The sequence below is a fragment of the Eriocheir sinensis genome, chromosome 30 (genome assembly GCF_024679095.1).
Source record: "Eriocheir sinensis breed Jianghai 21 chromosome 30, ASM2467909v1, whole genome shotgun sequence".
NCBI lineage: Eukaryota > Metazoa > Arthropoda > Malacostraca > Decapoda > Varunidae > Eriocheir > Eriocheir sinensis.
The window spans coordinates 3310909-3329497 of record NC_066538.1 but is presented as its reverse complement, the minus strand read 5'-3'; the positions used below and the strand labels follow the sequence as shown (position 1 = coordinate 3329497).

Sequence of the window (18589 nt, the reverse complement as noted above, 5' to 3'; positions counted from 1 at the left end):
TCTCCAAGGATCGATCGGTTTTTCCTATAGCGCCATGAGTTACGAGGGCGTCCCCTTAAAATTGGTCTCCTCCTCTCAGGATTGTCTCAAACAGAAACAACCTTGTGAGCAGGAGCAACGTCCGGGAGGCGCGCCACGTGCCCGTAAAGCCGGAGTGGGCGTTCACCGACTGGATCGACACAAATTAAGTCGTTCCAGCGTTGTCCCATGACCCTGCGAAGGCACATGGCACCAAAGACATTGACACTAATCTCTGTCTGCCTGCATAGATATCGACAACGCCACATACCAAGGTAGCTACGTGCAGCTTTTGGTGACCTCGACATCCATGCATCAAGCAAAAGCCTCCAAACGACTGGAGTTTTTGCCCAGGAAACCTTTAGTCCCATGCAGAAGCTTCGCCTTCTCACTCAGAAAAGAAAGGCGAGATGAAGGAGAGGACGCAAGAATGGTGTGAGTCTTATCAAGTTAATGGTTGTATACAAAAAAGAAGGAAAAAACAATTAAGATGCCCTAAAAAAATGGAAAGATGAAAGAACAGATCACACGTAGAAGGGTGTAAGGCTTGTCAAATTAACGGTCGAAGAAGAGGAGCAGACATAAAGAGAAAAAAATGCAAGATATCCCAAAAGAAAGATAAAGAAAAATAAAACAGGTCCACCAGCCAGAAGGGTGCGCGGCTGGTGGTGGCAACACTGGCGGGGCTGGAGGCTGGCAGGCGTTGTGTCGAGGGAACCTGTGATGAAAATTGTCCTGCTTTGACCTGTGGTGTGCCGCGCGTCATGTCCTCCAAGTACAAGGCCTCCGAGGGGGACTGGGTGTGCGTGGACCCCAAGTGAGTGCCGGGAGGGGCGGGAAGGGGCGAGAAGGGCGGGGGCAGGCCTGGCGTCTCCCTGCCATGGCATTCTGTAGGCCTAGTGGGCGGGCGGGTGTTATGGGGCGTGAGGGTGGGTGTGGGCGGCCTAGTCACGCCCACTCAGTCCTGTGCACGGCTAGGGTTGGTTTTGTTAGTGTGCTGGTGTGTCATGCCTCGTAACACCCAGGGCAAGGCGTTAAGTGTGTGTGTGGAGGGTTGGGGCTGGAATGTGTGTGTGTTGCTTTTGTTCTTGTTATCTACTGTGTTTGTCTGTGTTTAATGTTTGGTCGTTGAAATGTGCAATGCAATAATGTGTCCTGTTGTATGGATAGTTTGGGAGAAGGAATGTAAATGTGTGTGTGTGTGTGTGTGTGTGTGTTGCTTTTGTTCTTGTTATTTACTGTGTTTGTCTGTGTTTAATGTTTGGTCGTTGAAATGTGCAATGCAATAATCTGTCCTGTTGTATGGATAGTTTGGGAGAAGGAATGTAAATGTGTGTGTGTGTGTGTGTGTGTGTATGTGTGTACTGCATTTTTCTTTATGTATTTTTTTGTTGAAATGTGCAGTGAGATATTCTCTGCTCTGTGGTATGGATAGTTTGGGAGAAGGACAAGGCAGACATCCCCCTCCATCTGCTAAAAGGTCCACTTACTGAGAGTGTCAAAATGAAAAACTAGGATGAAAAGTCTGTTTTTCTGTTTTGACATCAGAAAAAATGCACCCAGAGATTTCCACTTTTCAACACCCTGACTGATTTGGGTCGCCCCTCTTCAAGTGGCTACAAAGGTCAACATTTAGCAGGAATAAAACACCGCTCTTGCACAGCTCTGGGTACGGCGATGCTGGGTGGATTTTCTTCGTGCAACCTTCTGCGTTTTTGCTTGTATATGTTTTGCAATTAAGATGTACAATAAAATACTGATTTATTGTAAAAAATGATTTTGAATTTGAGTGTTTTAAAGGTCTTGTGTTTGTCCTTGCCAGCTACTGCATTTTTCTCTATATTTTGTTACGCCATTCAAATTTACTATAATACAGTGATATGGGAAAAAATATAGGAAAATATTCATATACAGTTTTCCTTATTAAAACACTGAGGTAGATTTTTAGTTGTTTGAACAAATCTGAATCTTTTTTTTTCATTCTTTAAATATTCTGCATGAGACAAAGTTTAGTTTAGCAGCAAATCAGTGTGTGCTAAGGTTAGTTTCTATTCATTGATTGAGGCAGGATGATGTAATAGTTTTGAGAGAGAGGAACCCTAATGAGTAGTTATCTCTGTAAATGTGTAGTTTCGCTTCACTACTTCAAAACACCATATACGCTTTCACATCATGGTCAAATGATGAAAATACATGTCCTTGAACCTTAATATGAAAGAGCATTTGGTGAGAAACTAACCTAACCTAAGATAAACAAGCATAAAAAAGCTCTACATTATGTCAAAATTTTTCCTTGAGGGCGTTATAAAGGCGATTATAATGTCTTCCCATCCAACACACCTGAGCCACACCTTGATACCATTACCATACTTACCTGGATGCTCTTGTTCCAGGTGCTCCAATGTGAACTTCGCACGCCGCAGTACCTGTAACAGATGTGGCAAAGGTAAGAACTCATCATGGATTCTCAGTAGTATTGTTTGAAGAGAAATCGTCATCATGTTGTCTATTTAGGGCTTGATGTGTTACTATCAACCCTTAGACAGCGGCAGTGTTTGAAGAGTAGCTCCCCATAAAATGAATTGTCTATATTTAGTCACTGCCGACCTTAGGACCGTAGCATAAATATAGTTACGTTGCACAAGAGATGTTTTAACTATTGTCTACATTTAGTTTTACTGCAATCTGGAAGTGTTGTTATATTTCTGCCCATACAAAACTGACTAACTGAATTTTCGACCGTCTATAGAATATGATTCCACCGCCGTCTAAGGGTTAAGAAGTTGTAAGAAATATAACATGTCTGTAATCAAAGGGGGATTCACACATCATATTGTCATTTTGTTTTGATCCCTCAGTGCACCCTCTAGAGTCTACATGGTCAATATTCCCTTGACTACCTTTACAATTTGATAGACGAGCTTTACACCTGTATGACACAACCTAATACTCAAAACTGAAGTTATCTCTCAACAGAAGGGTTAGATAGCTACATTACTAATCAACCTCATCATCTTTAGCCATTACTAATCCTTTCATCCCTCACGCTGGTAAACTCTGGAACAATCTTCCTTCATCTGTATTTCCTCCTGCCTACGACTTGAACTCTTTCAAGAGGAGGGTATCAGGACATCTCTCCTCCCGTATTTGATCTTGCTTTCGGCCACCTCTTTTGTTTCTTTTTTAGGAGCAACGAGTAGCAGGCCTTTTTTTATTATTGTTTTCTTTTTTTGTGTGCCCTTGAGCTGCCTCCTTTGTTGTAAAAAAAAAAAAAAAAATGACCATGTATGTTATTTCCTAAACCCTTTTAAGTCAGTCTTTTTACTAGAATAAATTTCAATTTTGTATTTAAAAACAGAGTGGTGAATAGAAACAATGAGTATTTGTAAGATTTTATTTTATTCATGTAGAGGAAATTATTCATTTGAAATATATTGTGTGATGATAATATGTAAGATAGTATGTTAAAATAAAACAGGGCAGACTTGAACCTTCTTCCTCCTTTACCCAACTTCTGGAAAATGTCTGAACCCAGTAACATCATTTACTTCCTGTGGTGCAGAGCGGAGTGGGTCGGGGGGTGGCGGCAGCAGTAGCAGTAGCAGCAGCAGTAGCAGCAGCGTCAGCGCTGCCGAGAAGAAGCGCCAACTAGGCATGGAGATTGGCAAGGCGGCGGCGGAGAAGTCCCATGGCCTGTTCAGCGCCGACGACTGGCAGTGCAGCAAGTGAGTGTTTTCTATCGCCTGCTTTGGCGCAGCGAGGAGAAGGCCTTTATCATTATTCATCTGTTTGCCTCTAGTTTTGTTTGTCCGTTACTGAAATATCTATAAAATGGATTGACACATAGTTATTGAATGTTAAATACACATGAGAGTATCTTTAGGGAATATTTCAGACAGGTTAACTTTGCAGTCACTGAGATAAAAGTCAAAGGAATGATGGTGAATAGATAAAAAACACTGACCAACGGAATGACTTCGGGCAACCATATTAAAAAACCCGCCAGTGCTTAGAGGCCAGACCATGATTGCCTTTTGTCTTGTATCTGTGGCCTTCATAAGCTAAATGTACTAATAGGAACAACAGGAAAAAACAATGATCTTACTTGTTATTTATTTCGTCCTCTATGTAACCTCATGACACGCCGCTCACCCTCAGATGTGGCAATGTCAACTGGGCCAGACGTCAGACCTGTAACATGTGCAACGCCCCTAAGTTTGGTGACCTTGAGGAGAGGACTGGCTATGGGGGCGGCTTCAACGAGCGCGAGGGCGTCGAGTACATCCAGCGCGAGGAGTCCGATGACGAGTTTGACGAGTTCGGCCGCAAGAAGAAAAAGTTCCGCAACAAAGTGAACTCGACCTCTGAGGACAAGGTAGGTGTTGCTGTTTGTCCTTTTTTGTGTGTGTGTATTCCTTAAATTACGCAAGAAAGCAAATCTGACTGCCAAGAATAGGGTTGAAAAGTGGAAACCCAACAGCAACTTCCACGAGACACTTAACAAACAGGACATCTGAGGTGCTGATACATTTAACAATACATGCATTAGAGAGGAGACTTAGGGCCATATTATTAAACATTTTGCTGCCCAAGCCCACACATATAACAAGGCTTTCATGAGAGGTTGAGTCATTGCCTTGGGTAGTTTTATGACCCATCTTCTGTTGTGTATCATTGACCTAAAAAACCACTCATTAAAATCCAATTGATCCTTTTGGCCCTTCGAAATAGTTGATGAGAGAGGCGTAAGTGTCGAACAGTACCGATGTTAAGCGTTATTCCCTTCTCCAAAACCAGAACCACGTGCCAACTAAAAAACCCGAAAATGATGATGATGATGATGATGACGATGATGAGGATGATGGTGACCTCTCCAAGTATGATATCTGGAATGATGACGAGGATGATGACAAGGCTGATAGTACCAAGGCTGATACTACCAAGGATGACAAGGTAGGTGAATGGAGTATAATGTTTAGTTACATCAATACGAACAAGGTAAACAAAGATGAGTGGTGAGGGACTACCTTTCCATTAGGGGTGTTTCTGGCCTATGCCCCTCCTCCCCCTTCTTTGGCTTGGTGTGTAATATGGTGCTGTACATTTCCCTTAAAAGTCCTGCCTTACCCATAGTTATCTTCCCTTTAAATCCTTCCCCATATAAGTCCTGCCCTCCTGCCCTCCCTCAAATTTTCTTCCCTTTAAATCCTTCCCCATAAAAGTCCTGCCCTCCTGCCCTCCCTCAAACTTTCTTCCCTCTGAGCCCTTCAACACAAGGTTCCTCATCTTCCCCAAGTTCTCAACCCTCTGTATCCTTCCCCATGAAACTCCTATCCTCCCCCATGCCCTCTGCCCCTATGTCTTTTCTCATAAAAATCCTGTCTTCCAAAATTCCCCTTCCCCACATAACCCAACCCTGTCCCTATCCACACCCAAGCCTGCCCTTCCTAACTACCCAAGACTGCCCTTCCCCACACCTCCCAACCCCCCTTCCCAACACCTCCCAACCCCCCTCCTGCCCCACCACCCAAGCCTGCCCTCCCCACACCACCTTAAGCTGCCCCTTCACCCCCCACAGAAGAAGAACGGCAAGTCTTCCAATGACTCGCCCCAGAAGAGCCAACGTTCCCGCTCCCGCTCGCGCTCCTACTCGAGGGGACGCCGTAGCTCCCACTCCTACTCTAGGTCACGCTCCAGCTCCTCAGGTTCCTCAAGGTCCAGATCCAGGTGAGCCTCGACGATGGTTTTGATAGAGTTCAGTAGTGCTGGTTTAGACTTGTGATGGTTTGTACTTTTTATTTATTTATTTATTTTTATTTATTTATTTTTTTACATCAGAGGACATGGCTCAAGGGCAATAAAAAGAGAACTTAAAAAAAAAAAACACTACTTGCTGATCCTAAAAAAGATAAAAGTAAAGAGTAGCCAAAAGAGAGGTCAGTTTCGGGTGAAGAGGTGTCTTGATACACTCTTCTCGCTGGAATATCTCTGTTTTAACTTTAGATTCACAGTAGATCTCTGAAAGCCTTAACATATATTTCCTCCTGCTCGTGATTCAAACACTTTCGAGGTGCCTCTAAATGACTCTGGCCTTTCTGTTTGCAGGTTCCTCAATACACCCCTTATTTTAATTTTTGATTCGCATAGATTCTCATAAAGCCTTGCCTAAATGTATGTTTCCTCCTGCCTATGGCTTAGAAACATACAAAACATCTCTCTAAATGACTCTGGGGTCTCTGTTTTGTGCTCTCCTACTGAATTCTGGTTATGAGAGTAGCACCATTGAAGGCTTTTTTCATCTTGTTTCCTCTCTTTTTTTTCACTTCCTTTTTTTTTTCATCTTTGAAGTGCCCTCTATTCTGTAAAAAACAATGGAAGATAAATGTCTCACTCTGATATGTAGAAATTTAATTGAATATCTGTTTTGCTGTAAGGAAAAAAGATATTACTAGTCACACCCTCAGCTGTAGAAAGCATATTGAATCAACTTTCTTTTTCTTTTTGCTGTCGCAGGTCTTCAAGGTCGTCCTCGAGGTCATGGTCCAAGTCCCGGCGGCGCCACAACAGCAACTCCAGCTCCAAGTCGCGCTCGCCCCGATCCCGCAGGTCGCGGCGGACCAGGTCAAGGTAAACGGGTAACTTTGAGGAAAAGGTTAATATCACTTCCGAAGTCTTTCTTGTATAGTATCATGTTCTGGGGAGGAAGGGGAAGGGGGAGGCGGGTGTGTTCTCCTCCTGACAGTGCTGGATGCTTGCAGGTATGTGTGTGTGTGCGTGTGTGTGTGAGTATTTGTAAGTGTGTGTGTTTCTGTGTATGTGTGTTTTGTGTTACCATTTATTCCTATGTTGGTTAGGCCTGCAAGTATTTATGTATGTGGATGACTGTTTTTTGTATGTGTTTATTTTGTCTTTTCGTGTATTGTTATGTTGGTTAGGCTTGCAGGACCTTATATGTGTGTGTATGTGTGTGTGTGTGTGCGTGTAAGCATTATAAGTTACTGTCACTTAACCTCTATTTACTATACTTTTCTTTTTGTACAGATCATTATCATTGTAAATATTCATCACATTACTCAGATTTCATGTAGTACAATGTATATTTATAAAAGTACTTTTGACCATTTCCTTTGTCTGTAAAAAAAGCTCCATTTAGTGGCCAGAGTTAATGACTATTTAATTCATCATATTTGTATTATATATTTAAATTAGAATGTTAAATTTTGCTTTTTCCTAGGCCACCTTCACTCACTCAGATGCTAATACTTTACCATAGTTAAGCACACGTCTTCAAGCCACAAGTGTTATTTCCACAAGTAGCATTACCACACTTTAAGCAACATTTCACTGCCACTCATCAGCTAACACTTCTCTACATGCATTATTGATCATTTACAGTCTGCACTATAGGCCAGCATTGTAAATTTCTCTTCTTAATGCTCTTACTTCTCAACATATTTAAAAGGAAGTAGCCCTGTTGTTGCATGAACTGACGCTCTGATATTTGAAGCGCCAGTCAATCGTATTTAATATCATAATAATTTGAACAATAGACAATAAATTATTCATCTACCCTCTTGAATAATGCTGTCCCCTTAGGCATAGGACCCTTAGGCCTGTCATATGCTCTACTTTGGACAATACTCTCAGTCACCCACACGCACCAATCTTAACCTGGTAGCAGCGACGGGCCAAATTTGTGGCTTTACCGTGTAGCAGCGATGGGCCAAATTTTTGCCATGATATAAACCCAAAAAAATAGATGATGCATAAACTAATCACAAATGCGTTGATATATATTATGAAATGGTTTGCGTGAGTGATGATTTTTTCTCATTTTTCTCGCTTAGAGGGGCCTTTAAGAACCATGATCCCCGCAGCTACCGGGTTAACAGTCAATAGTTCTTCAGGTAAACTAAGGACACCAGATAGCTTATATTCGTCACACACATCACCTAACATTGCTCAAAACATAATAACTCTGCTACATTACAACCAGACATTGACTCTGCACAACTAATATTACCTCTATGACATGATTGTTTACTGGTGCACATCCTTGCCACACCACATGCTCAGTGTCAGGCAGCCAGTGTATGTTAATGTGCTTCCCTGTGTGTGTGGCCGGGGTAAAATTACATGCCTTGGTCGTTGTAGGTCTGGGGATCGTTCAGGCTCCAAGCGGAGGCGGATTTCGCAGCACAGCAGCACGAGGTCACGCTCCAGGTCGAGGTAACAGGGTACAGGTGTTGGGGGAGGAGGAGGAGGAGGAGGATTAATATTTGCAGTATCATGATTTTTTTTCCTGCTGTCCCCTCCTTGCTTTGCCTAGTCATGATGTTTAAAAAAGCTCAGCATCATCCCATTAAGTTTGAACTGATCCAAGATATGAACTTGAATGAATTTATTAACTTTTGGATGATCTGTTTCTTGCTTTGTTCTCCCTAATAGAGCTCTGAATATTTCCCTATAGAACAATATACTTGCAAACAATGTCTATTAATCTCTTCCACTGCTTCATTGTTGATGTTTTGGAAATCATCTTGTCTTCTTGCAGATCATATTCAAGGGACCGGAAATATTCCAGAAAGTAATGGTTGTGTGGAGTGGGAGTGGTGGCAGCAGCAGCAGCAGCAGCAGCGGCCCTGAGTTGCCCCCTCCCCCTCACACACCCGTGCACACAGAGCACTGGCAGGTGTGTAGCAGTATTTTGTCTTTCCATGGAGTAACTCACCCAGGTTTTTTTGTCCTTAAATATGTACAGATGCCACGATGGAAAATTGATTAAAAGTTCTGTTTTCTGCGGAGACGAGTGAGGGAGAGGAAGAGCATGTGCACTAACACCACTGATAAGGAATGCACTCTGCTTTTCGTCACCTCCGTGCACCTCTAGGGCATTACCAGTCACACGCGGTGGTGGTTTTGTTGTCAGACCTGTGAAATTCATCCCAGACTATGCAAATGTGTATCACTGTAGTGTAAGGTGTAGCCACTTAAGTTGACGTGCTAGTAAGGAGCAGGCATCTTTGGGCTCCTATTGGCATCCCTCCTCCTGTCTGAGGCACCAGGAACATGTGCTGCCAAGACCTGCAGCACACCAGGGTCAGAACACACCAGTAAGATAACTATTTGTCCTGAATGGCTGGCAGGTCGGCTTGCAGCTTAAGTTTGTGACGTTTCACCTCCCGTTTCTTTGTGCCCTTCCTGCCTGTGTTCAGTGACGCTGGTGCTGTGTGGTGGACAATGCCTGGGAGGAAGGTGACTGCCAGCCCCATCATGATGCACCTCTTTGGTGGGCTGACGGGATGCAGCGGAGGAAGTATGGAAGAAATTTAAGATAGTAATTTTAAAGACAGTTATGTTAGTATCCTTATTGACTTTATTTTTCAGTTTTCATGTTGGACAAAGCATATGACTGTAGCTGCTTCTGAGGTTCCTCCATGTGGTTATCTTCGACTATGTTCCTTAGCTTTGTTTTGCTTCCCACACTTGCATTAATGGGAAGGATGCTATGTAGGAAGGGCATGTTCCCCCTCCTGAGAGACGGTGTGTGTTATGGAGTAAGGAATAGAGTAAGCTGGTAGTCTATATCCTGATGGCTCTGTAGTGTTCATGCCCTGTACTGCACTAATTAAAATATCCAAGTACAGGGATTCACACACTACCATCTCTTCCACTGCCGTAACCTAATTCGATTTAAGAGTACGGACATTTCATAATAAAATCTACAACATCAATATACGTATACCTGACTACATATACCCTTACAAAAAATGGATATACCCCCTCTAAAAAACTAATCTTAAGGCAAAGTATTAATATCAGGCAAACTTGTTGATTGGTTGTCATTTCTAGTATTATCAACAAAACACTGACGGGTGATAAAGGTTGGAGAAGCATGAAAGGGGTTTGTGAAGGATGCTGGGAAGGTTGCTGAGAAAGGGACTAAGAGACAGAGGGGGAACAGACTGAAGTTCACATTCTTAAACATATCAGTCTCCCATTACAGCTATTTTCCAAGGCCTCAGGGGAGATTAGCCAGGTTTTCATGGGTCACTTTCCTGTTCAGGGATGCAAAAATTGTGTTAAACTAGCATTAGGATCACAAAAAGTCATTGAAAACCTCAGTAACTTATATGAGAGGCTTTTCAAACAGGCAAACTGAGACACTGATACATTTAAAAATACAGGCTTGAGAGGAACTGAGGGACTGATGAAGAATGCTGAATAGACTCCTCCATAGCTGGCAAGGATTTAGGAGTCATAGGAAGGAGAGAAGGCCAGAGGATTTTGTAAAGGGTTCAGTAGCTACACCAAACACAGGTAGGGGCATAAGCGACTTTAGAGCATCTAGTAGTAATGTAACGTCAATTATAATGGGTAGTGTATGTAGTTTTCCTTAAGTGCACTCCTCCCCCCCCCCTCCCCCCTCCCCCCATCTCTGTGTATGACTGTTGTGAATACTTTAAGGTCGTATTATAAAACATTTCGCCGCCCAAGAACACATATTTGACAAGGCTTTCATAGGACTTGTGGGCATTTCCAGGAGTAGTTGTATGACCCTGGTGGTAGTTTGACCCTTCTTCTGTACCGTGAACCCAAAGAAACACGCATTGGAACCTGACTGACCCCCTCTTTGGCCTTTAGAAATAGCTATGTGGGAAGCGAAAGTGTCTTATGATACCGACCTTTTTTGCCAGCACACTAACACACCAGCTATGCATGACCAGCCCTGAAAGCTTATGATGTAACTTGCCAATACTTTAACCCTTAGACGGCGGTGAAACAATATACAGGCAGTCCAAAATTCAGTCAGTTTTCTATGGCAGTAATATAACAACACTTCCAGATTGCTGTTGAATCTATATATAGACGATCGTTAAAACATCCATTATGTTGCCTAACCATATTTATGCTACAGTCCTAAGGTCGGGAGTGACTATATAGAGACCATTCATTTTGGGGGGAGATACTCTTTCAATACTGCCGCTGTCTAAGGGTTATTACGCAAAGTTCCATTCGTCTAAGGTTATTCTGGTGACTAGGGATCAGGGATTTATAACTTGCTGAACCGTCTGGTGAGAAATTTTACACTGTTTGACTTCTATGTCACTAAATAAGAAAAAAATGCAGGAGTAATAAAGTAAGAGATGAAATTTTGTCGTCTGCAGGTGAGTACAAACTTGTCTTAAAACTACAACTATTTTACTCGTCTTGATAAGTAAGACGCTCAATGTTTTCAGGGCTGATCAAAAACACACACATGTACACTCTAACACTTACACACACAACACATCCTAAGATTAAACTACATCATGTAAAATCTACCTAAGTCATCCCTCATCCTCCCAACACAAAGCTAAAATGTATCTTCACCTAATCCACCATAACAATTTTTTTTTCATGTAATCCATCATAATTTTTTTTCACCCAAGCCATCATTACAAAGCACAAACTCCACTCACCAAAACAAGACTGGTACCTATGCCTCAACACAGAGAAACACCACCGGTACCAACACCAGCAATACCACATACCCACATACCCACCCACGCCATTCTTCACCCCACCGCACGCCCACCTCTGACAACAAGCATTTCTAACCTACTCACCGTTCCTGTGTTTCGAACTTTCTTGAAGCGACAACATTTATGAGTCGGTGGTTGCCTGCCCTCACTCCCGCAGCAGAGGAGTGTGTCATAAGTCCCGTTATAAGATTGTTAAACAGTTTCCCCAGTACTTTGTTGATGGGTGTGTACAGTTGTCGGCCAAAATATCTGTAGGACTCGCACTAAACTCGTTGCATGGGATAAGAGGAGAGTGGAGGGTGTTGGAGAGAGAAGAGTTGCTTAGAGTGCAAGAAGAGTCTGTATCTGTCTATCAATGGCTCTGACACGTTGATTTTCCGTGGATTTCTCATGGCAGAAGATTCCAGTTCTCTGTTTCTGTCTGCCTCATTCATGCATACCCTTCTGCCTCTTTGTCTTAATTAGTTCACATGTAAGATTGTCTCCCTACTACCACCCACTCTCCTATTCACAAAAACATCATCCTGCATTCACCTAATATGATCTAACCTTCTTAATGGGCTTTGCTTTACCTCTTCCACCACTTCAGATTCTTTGCCTCCTTCTCTCATGTCTGTGCTGCATCTCCTCCACACCTCTTTGTCAATCCTGCCATCCCATCTTGTTAAATCACACCTTCTCAAGTATCTCATCTCTGCACACATCCTTGCCTGTTGACTCATTCCATGCCCATGTTACAGAAGCATTGGTGAAGGGAAGGGGCGAGCAGGCCACAATGGGTTTAGGGTAAGGTGGATTAGTATTTTTGTCCACAACTGTACATGTCGCCATTTCCGTTGATATTATGCATTTTCCTCCCCCACTGAACATTGAAGGAGGCAGTGCTCACAGGTCGTTATGGAGCTAGTTTTAAGAGCAACCTGTCATACATTACTTTAGTTTGTATCTTTCCTTGAAGGTCTCTACCTGATGGGTCTTAGTCGGGGATTACTAGTTATTCATCCTGACGGTTCCGACTTCCATTTCATCCATTATGCACATTACTTAGTCAGCAGTTGATGCTTGCCATGCTTTCACAGTTTGGATATAAAGTCACCAGGAATGCACTGGTTTTTAGGCTGTTATGTATATGTATCTGCGCCTGTTTGTTTCAATTTGCCACACACTGTTCCGTGAGTTGGTCCGAGGTCTCAATGAGCACACCTTGGTATACATCCTCCACCAGTACACACACAATTGCTGTAAAGAAAAAAGGCTCCAGAAAATACTAGACAGTGCTGTCAGAACTTTAGTATTTGTGAATGTCTTGTCTGAACGTTGTCAGTGTTAACTCTTCACTCAGAACAGATGATGAGGTGGTGCAAACACTCCCACCAACTGACCTGTAAACCCATGTTGAGTCTGTTGTGTTTCAAGACTCAGGATAGATAGAGACCTGCTGTGGGGTGCTGCACACATCACTGCCTAACAAGGACTGTGGTGTGTTGTTAGCTCAGGCCAGGAGAGCGATGTGTTGATGTACATAACTACTAGCAGTGTTAATGACTTTCTCATGTGCTTCAGTGTCCTGTAAAGGCAACAACAGTGGCCAGCTTCTATACCTTTCCTGTAGCATCGTCAAGGAGTCCAGATATTCTTTGAGCCGCAAACACTGCTTGCTGACTGTGTAGCGCTGTGTTTCATGTTTCAAGAGTAACTTCCATATTCATGCAAGCATCTCAATGAAGTTTGATTTACATCCTTATATAATGTGAAGATGTATTCTCAGTGTTAACTAGTTTGTGTTGAAATAAAACATACAACTTACACCTGTCGTTCATTAATCTTGATCCCAGCCTTTGCATCTGGAAATATACTTTGTGTGTCTGTAAGTAAAAATTCATAGTGTTTTAGGCAGTCTAGGTGAAGGCAACATTCCAGGCTGTGTAATCAGGGCTTTATTCTACTATGTACACTGTGACTCCTTATGCTACTGGGGCTGTCTGTACTTCCTCAACAGTTGATTGAGCTGCTTGTGGTTGAGTCTTCTCTCTCCGTGGGGCATAAGACTGTTAAGCTCTTGGTCTTTCTTCTTGGACTCGGTGATCTGCAAAGACAAGGATCACCATGAGAAACAACGGCTGAATGACCATTTTTGGGGATTTTTAACAAGGCGTTGCTCCTTGCTATGTACTGCTCCCTAAGTACAATATCTTTACAATCAGACCTGGGAGTCCAGGTACACTGAAATCAGAGTGCAATTATGTACATGTACTTTAAATCATACTGTTGTGTTAGGAAGCAGAGGTGGCTGTCAGTTAAAACAAGAAGTATTCATACATATTGATTATTCTGTGGGCAGCGACAGAGGCTTGGCTTACCATGTGGTTGAGGTGACACGCTTGGAATGTGTCTATCTCCTTGCTGCACGCTGCCTGAGAGAAGTCATTCTTCTTGAAGCAGGCAAACATAATAGCCATCTCCTGAAGACAAGCATTACCTGTAATATGGAGAAGAGTCTGAGGATCCTGCTGCACATGACAAAGAAATGCTGCAGGAAAGTTCAACTGCTGACTATTGCAACACCACAAACACGGCTTTGGGATGTCTACGCCTGTACTGTCATATGCTTTTGCCTCTCATCAACTAGTTCCAAAGGGATCTAATGAGTATTTCTTTAGGCTCATGGTACAGAAGAAGAGTCAAACTACCAGAAGGGCAAAAATGATACCACTGAAAATGCCAAAAACTCTTATGAAAGCCTTGTCAAATTCATGTGAGGTTGGGCACCAAACTGTTATTCTTTCTTTTATGGAAGAGTTTTGTGGCTCAGTGGCATGTAGGTTATTTGCCTCCTTTCCAAAATGTCACAGTTTATTTAATCTTGGGATTGAGTGACGGAAAGGGGAGGCACTGGAGTGTTAGGTGATGGGGTCATTCAGAGTGGAATACAGGTTATTTGCTGCCTCTTAAAATAATTGAGTTTTTAACCTTGGAGATGGGTCATGAAAAGGAAGGTGTTGGAGTATTAACCCGTCCGCTGCGATTGGAACGAACTTGGCTTTCACTGGTTGCCTGATAACATATACTCCCAGGTCTTTCTCTGCCTCTGTGGTGAATAGTGGAGTGTTTCCCATGTGGTATTGGGATGCTGGATATCCCCTCCCAAGGTGCAGGGCTTAACATTTTAAAAAATTTCATTTAATTGTAGCAGCCACTTTTTGATCCATTCCTGTAGCTTGGTGATGTCGTCTTGTAGGAAATCCACAGTCAAGGGGTTAAACGTGACAAGGGTATTCAGAGAGGTCTAACACAGTAAATATCTGTTCCGCTGTAATGAGATGTTTGGGCACAGGTTCTGAGGATCACAATGCCATACTTTCGAGACAAAGTAATATTCCACGGACTCTCTCTTGTCTCCCACCAGGTGCAGGTGGTGCCAGGACAGGTTAAAAGGACATTAAGCAAATAGTTCACACGCAACTGTAGCTCCAAAATTACGAAGTAAGTAGATTGACAAACCAAAAAGTATGTAGTGGTTGTACATGAGTAGATCAACTAATCAGCATCAAAATTGTTTATCTGGAAGAAAATGCGTTGTTGGTGGTGTGGCTTGGGGCAGGGAGGTGACTTAAATATGCCTTGTTAAGTACCCAGATGTTGGACAGGATCCTTTACGTAACCAAGTCCCATCGGCCCTTGTACCTAGCTTTGTCCTTGTGCACACTGCTACTCATTTTTTTTAACAAGGTCTACATTTATCTTCAATTTTCTGCAACATTCTTTTCAACTTTTATCATTTCCCCCCAAAATACAAATGACAATGAGTAGGAAATACTTGGAAGCACAACACACAAAATTAAGCAAAAAAAAAGCAGAAAACTAAATTTACTTAATGATAGGAATAAAATAGCAAACTAAGATTATCCAGTAACGGAATCAAAGACCACAAACCAAGACAAACAGATTTGGCTTCGCCCTCGTCTTCCACCTTCATTATAAGAACAAAAAATCAAATGCCACCCGCAACTCACTCTGCTGCTTGTCGCCCTTGCCGGAGACGTGATCCCTGAGTGTGAGGGGCAGGCAGCCGTTGAAGGGGAAGGGGGTGCAGGCAGCGCGGCGGCCGTTCTTCGGGGTCTTGTTGTCAATGAGGTATATGGCGCGCAGGTTGAGGGGTGTGAGGCGCATCCTGGAGGTCTTCGGGGGGGGGGGTGTTTTTGTCTGTCCAAGAGGTGAAGTAAAAGAGAAAAAAAGGGTCAGTTATATTTGTCATAACCACATCCTGGACAATTTAGGAGAGACTGAGTTTTATCTAGTCTGGATGTGAAATAAGAAAAAGTAATGTGTTGAGTAATTAGTTATAGGAGCATCTTGGTCTGTCAGGGGAATGTGAATTTTGTCCATTGCATAGGTAATTAAAAAGATGTAAAATATTAGGTTTGTTAGGTGGGGACGTGTTCTGTCTGTTGTGGAGGTAATTAAGAAAAAAATGTTAGTTAGGTTAGGATAGGTTGGTTAGGGGGGATGTGAGTTTTGTCCTTTGCAGAGGTAATTAAGAAAAATGTAAAATGTTAGTTAGGTTAGGTTGGTTAGTTGGGGATATGAGTTTTGTCTGTTGTGGAGGTAATTAAGAAAAATGTTAGTTAGGTGGGGATGTGAGTTTTGTCTGGGAATACAATGTTGCCTGTTGTCACAGTCGGTCTGGGGTGCTTAAGGGGGCCGTGCCATCTGGTGGCTGGAGGGGGCCTGGGCCCATATAAGCTAAAATATCATTATTATATGACTTAGCATGGGCTAAGTCCAGGGGCCCATGTACCTTGGGGGGCCCATGTGCCATTGACACATGGGCACATAGGCCAGTCTGACTCTGCCTGTTGTGGAGGTGAAGCCAAAAACTGTAAAATGCTCAATTTTTTTTCGTAGGTGCATCTTAGAGGTCTGTTGATAATGTAGTACCCAATGCTACAGATAATAGTTATAAGGTTGAATACTACAAGATGTATAAGAAAAAATAATAACAGGCACTGGGATGGGTGTAACACTAAAAAAAGGCCATGTATCATAACCTAGCCTTTTAAACAGTAACCTAGCCCCCTAAAATAGTAACCTAGCCCCATTAACCAGGACCATAGCCCCTTAAATACTAAACTAACCCTATTTTGTTTTAATTTAATGGCCAATTCATTAATTCGTATCCACATACTCCACCCCCTTTATTTAACGGTCTATATACACTTCAACCCTTTATTCTTGATTCCCTAAGATACTTATGGGCCTTAGGTGTTAAATTGGGTCCAAATATAACGTAAAAAAGGTAAAAAAGTGGTTAATTTACCTGATTTTGTTTAGTTAAGTCCCCCTTCCTCCACCCGGCGGCCTCTCGTGTTCTTGTATAAAACTCTAATTACGTTTGTTAGGTTAATGTATGCAGTTTCTAATGTATTTTTGGATGTATTTATTCGTTTTTTTGCTTTTTATGTATAGAAGTCTAGTGTATATGTGTTGTTTGGTGTGTTATTTGTATTTTCAGAAGTCCATAACATAAATAGAGTTTAATAAGGGAGAGGGAGAGATACGGGTTGTGGAGTGGTGAATTACGCGGGAAATATCTATCATGAACATTTGAACATTTATTTATAGCTACAGTTGCATAATATTAGTTTTCTTTACAAGAGATGAGGTGGTAGAAAAAGAAAGACAAGAGGAGATAATTATATAAGAAAATAATGCTCAAACATAGAAAACCAACCGTGGAAATGGGAAACTAAAGAATAAAAACGTGATATCAAGCAAGGAAAGAAATGTCACATGGTTGAGCAAATGACAAGAATTTATATTAAGCAAAAGGAGCGGAGTCAGATAATACAAAAAGGCAGATCAAGAAATAAAAGACAAGATAATACACACACAAATAGACGAAGATGGGGGATTCAGGAGCAATAGAGGGAAGTGGATCGCGTCAAGATTAGGGCAAGGCAGGATTAGATATACTTTTTTATTGCAAATAATACTACAAAGGAGATGTTAGTGTTATGGGAGATCAGTTTAAGGCATTATTTTCTTGGTTGATAGCCGGCGTGGACACATAACTACTTACTCTTGTTTTTTTTCTTCCTCCTTTCTCATTTAGTTTCTCCTTCCTCATCTTCGTTCTCCCAATTGTCTTCTCTCTTCTTTTTTTAAGCCTACATTATCTCATTCTTTTGCCCTCTCTGTTCGACTTAATTGATTTCTCCTCTCCATCTTCTTTCTCTTCTAGATTCTCTCCTTCATCAATAAACTATCAATCAATCAATCAATTTTTCTTTTCTCTTTCTTCAGCTTAATCTTTATCTTACATTATCTTCTTTATTATTATTCTCCATATAATCTTTTATATTCTACATTCTCCTTTCACCTTGTTTTATATCTATCATTTTCCTCTTCTTAACCCTCTTTATTTGCTGTATTCTCTTCATCTTTATTCTCCTTTGTCTCCCTCCTCACATCCTTGCTCCCTTTCCAACGTCGATTCTCCCTCTTGAAACAGATGAAGATAGTTTTACGAGTAGGAAGACACTATTCACACTAGGGAACTCTATAAACTATATTGTCCCATGTTGCTTGCTTATTACCTTACCCATACGCAGAACTTACCTCTTTGTTAACTAATAGAGAGGTCAGTAGTCGAAGTTATCTCAAATTGCTGCTTCAGGTATAAATCCATTGTCTACTATTGTCTCTTCTCCCCCAGAATGACGGCACCCATAAACCTCGCTGAAAGGGAGGATCGAACCCAGAGCCGAAGGGAACCAAGCGAGGCCTTGACCACTGCGCCATCACCCTGAGCTCCACCAGGACAGACAGATGAGTCATGAGTGTGTGCTGAGGTGAATGTGTAGCCCCTGTGTGTGGGCGTAGGTGTTGGTGCTGGGGTGGGAGGGTGGCAAGGGTTGGCGAGGTAAGAATGAGAGACAGTGGGGGTGAAATGTGGGATTAGGGAATGGGGAGGGGGAGGTTTGGGATGGGGTGAGGATGAGTGACTGTGTGTGGTCGTGGCCGTGGCTGGGTGGGTGTGAAGTTGA

At 42.4% G+C, this 18589-nt stretch overlaps 2 protein-coding genes across 3 annotated transcripts; one reads left to right on the top strand and one right to left on the bottom strand.

The window, feature by feature from the left end:
- Positions 1-667: 667 nt before the first annotated feature.
- LOC127005459 (zinc finger Ran-binding domain-containing protein 2-like) lies at positions 668-13351 on the top strand. Of its 2 annotated transcripts, none has more exons than XM_050874349.1 (9): positions 668-835; positions 2412-2464; positions 3581-3743; positions 4177-4393; positions 4816-4971; positions 5597-5745; positions 6532-6645; positions 8173-8247; positions 8603-13351. In XM_050874349.1, the coding sequence occupies exons 1-9, from the start codon at positions 783-785 to the stop codon at positions 8607-8609; spliced, it is 987 nt and encodes a 328-aa protein (XP_050730306.1). In that variant the 5' UTR covers positions 668-782; the 3' UTR covers positions 8610-13351. The 2 variants fall into 2 exon arrangements, with proteins under 2 accessions (XP_050730306.1, XP_050730304.1); XM_050874347.1 differs by having other exon boundaries at positions 8573-13351.
- A 114-nt stretch (positions 13352-13465) lies between these two features.
- LOC127005461 (coiled-coil-helix-coiled-coil-helix domain-containing protein 1-like) lies at positions 13466-17361 on the bottom strand. The gene is made up of 4 exons (XM_050874352.1): positions 16861-17361; positions 15557-15746; positions 13904-14022; positions 13466-13629 (listed from the first exon to the last, which is right to left on the bottom strand). Exons 2-4 carry the CDS (start codon positions 15711-15713, stop codon positions 13513-13515), a joined length of 393 nt encoding a protein of 130 aa, XP_050730309.1. The 5' UTR covers positions 15714-15746; positions 16861-17361; the 3' UTR covers positions 13466-13512.
- Between the last annotated feature and the right edge of the window lie 1228 nt (positions 17362-18589).

Bases quoted from the DNA above. Each gene is read 5' to 3' on its own strand.
- LOC127005459 (XM_050874347.1), top strand. From the start codon at position 783: ATGTCCTCCAAGTACAAGGCCTCCGAGGGGGACTGGGTGTGCGTGGAC. The intron at 836-2,411 runs GTGAGTGCCGGG...CTCTTGTTCCAG, and splicing joins TGGGTGTGCGTGGACCCCAA to GTGCTCCAATGTGAACTTCG. The intron at 6,646-8,172 runs GTAAACGGGTAA...TGGTCGTTGTAG, and splicing joins TCGCGGCGGACCAGGTCAAG to GTCTGGGGATCGTTCAGGCT.
- LOC127005461 (XM_050874352.1), bottom strand. From the start codon at position 15,713: ATGCGCCTCACACCCCTCAACCTGCGCGCCATATACCTCATTGACAAC. The intron at 14,023-15,556 runs GTGAGTTGCGGG...TCCATATTACAG, and splicing joins CAAGGGCGACAAGCAGCAGA to GTAATGCTTGTCTTCAGGAG. The intron at 13,630-13,903 runs GTAAGCCAAGCC...TTGTCTTTGCAG, and splicing joins CGTGTCACCTCAACCACATG to ATCACCGAGTCCAAGAAGAA.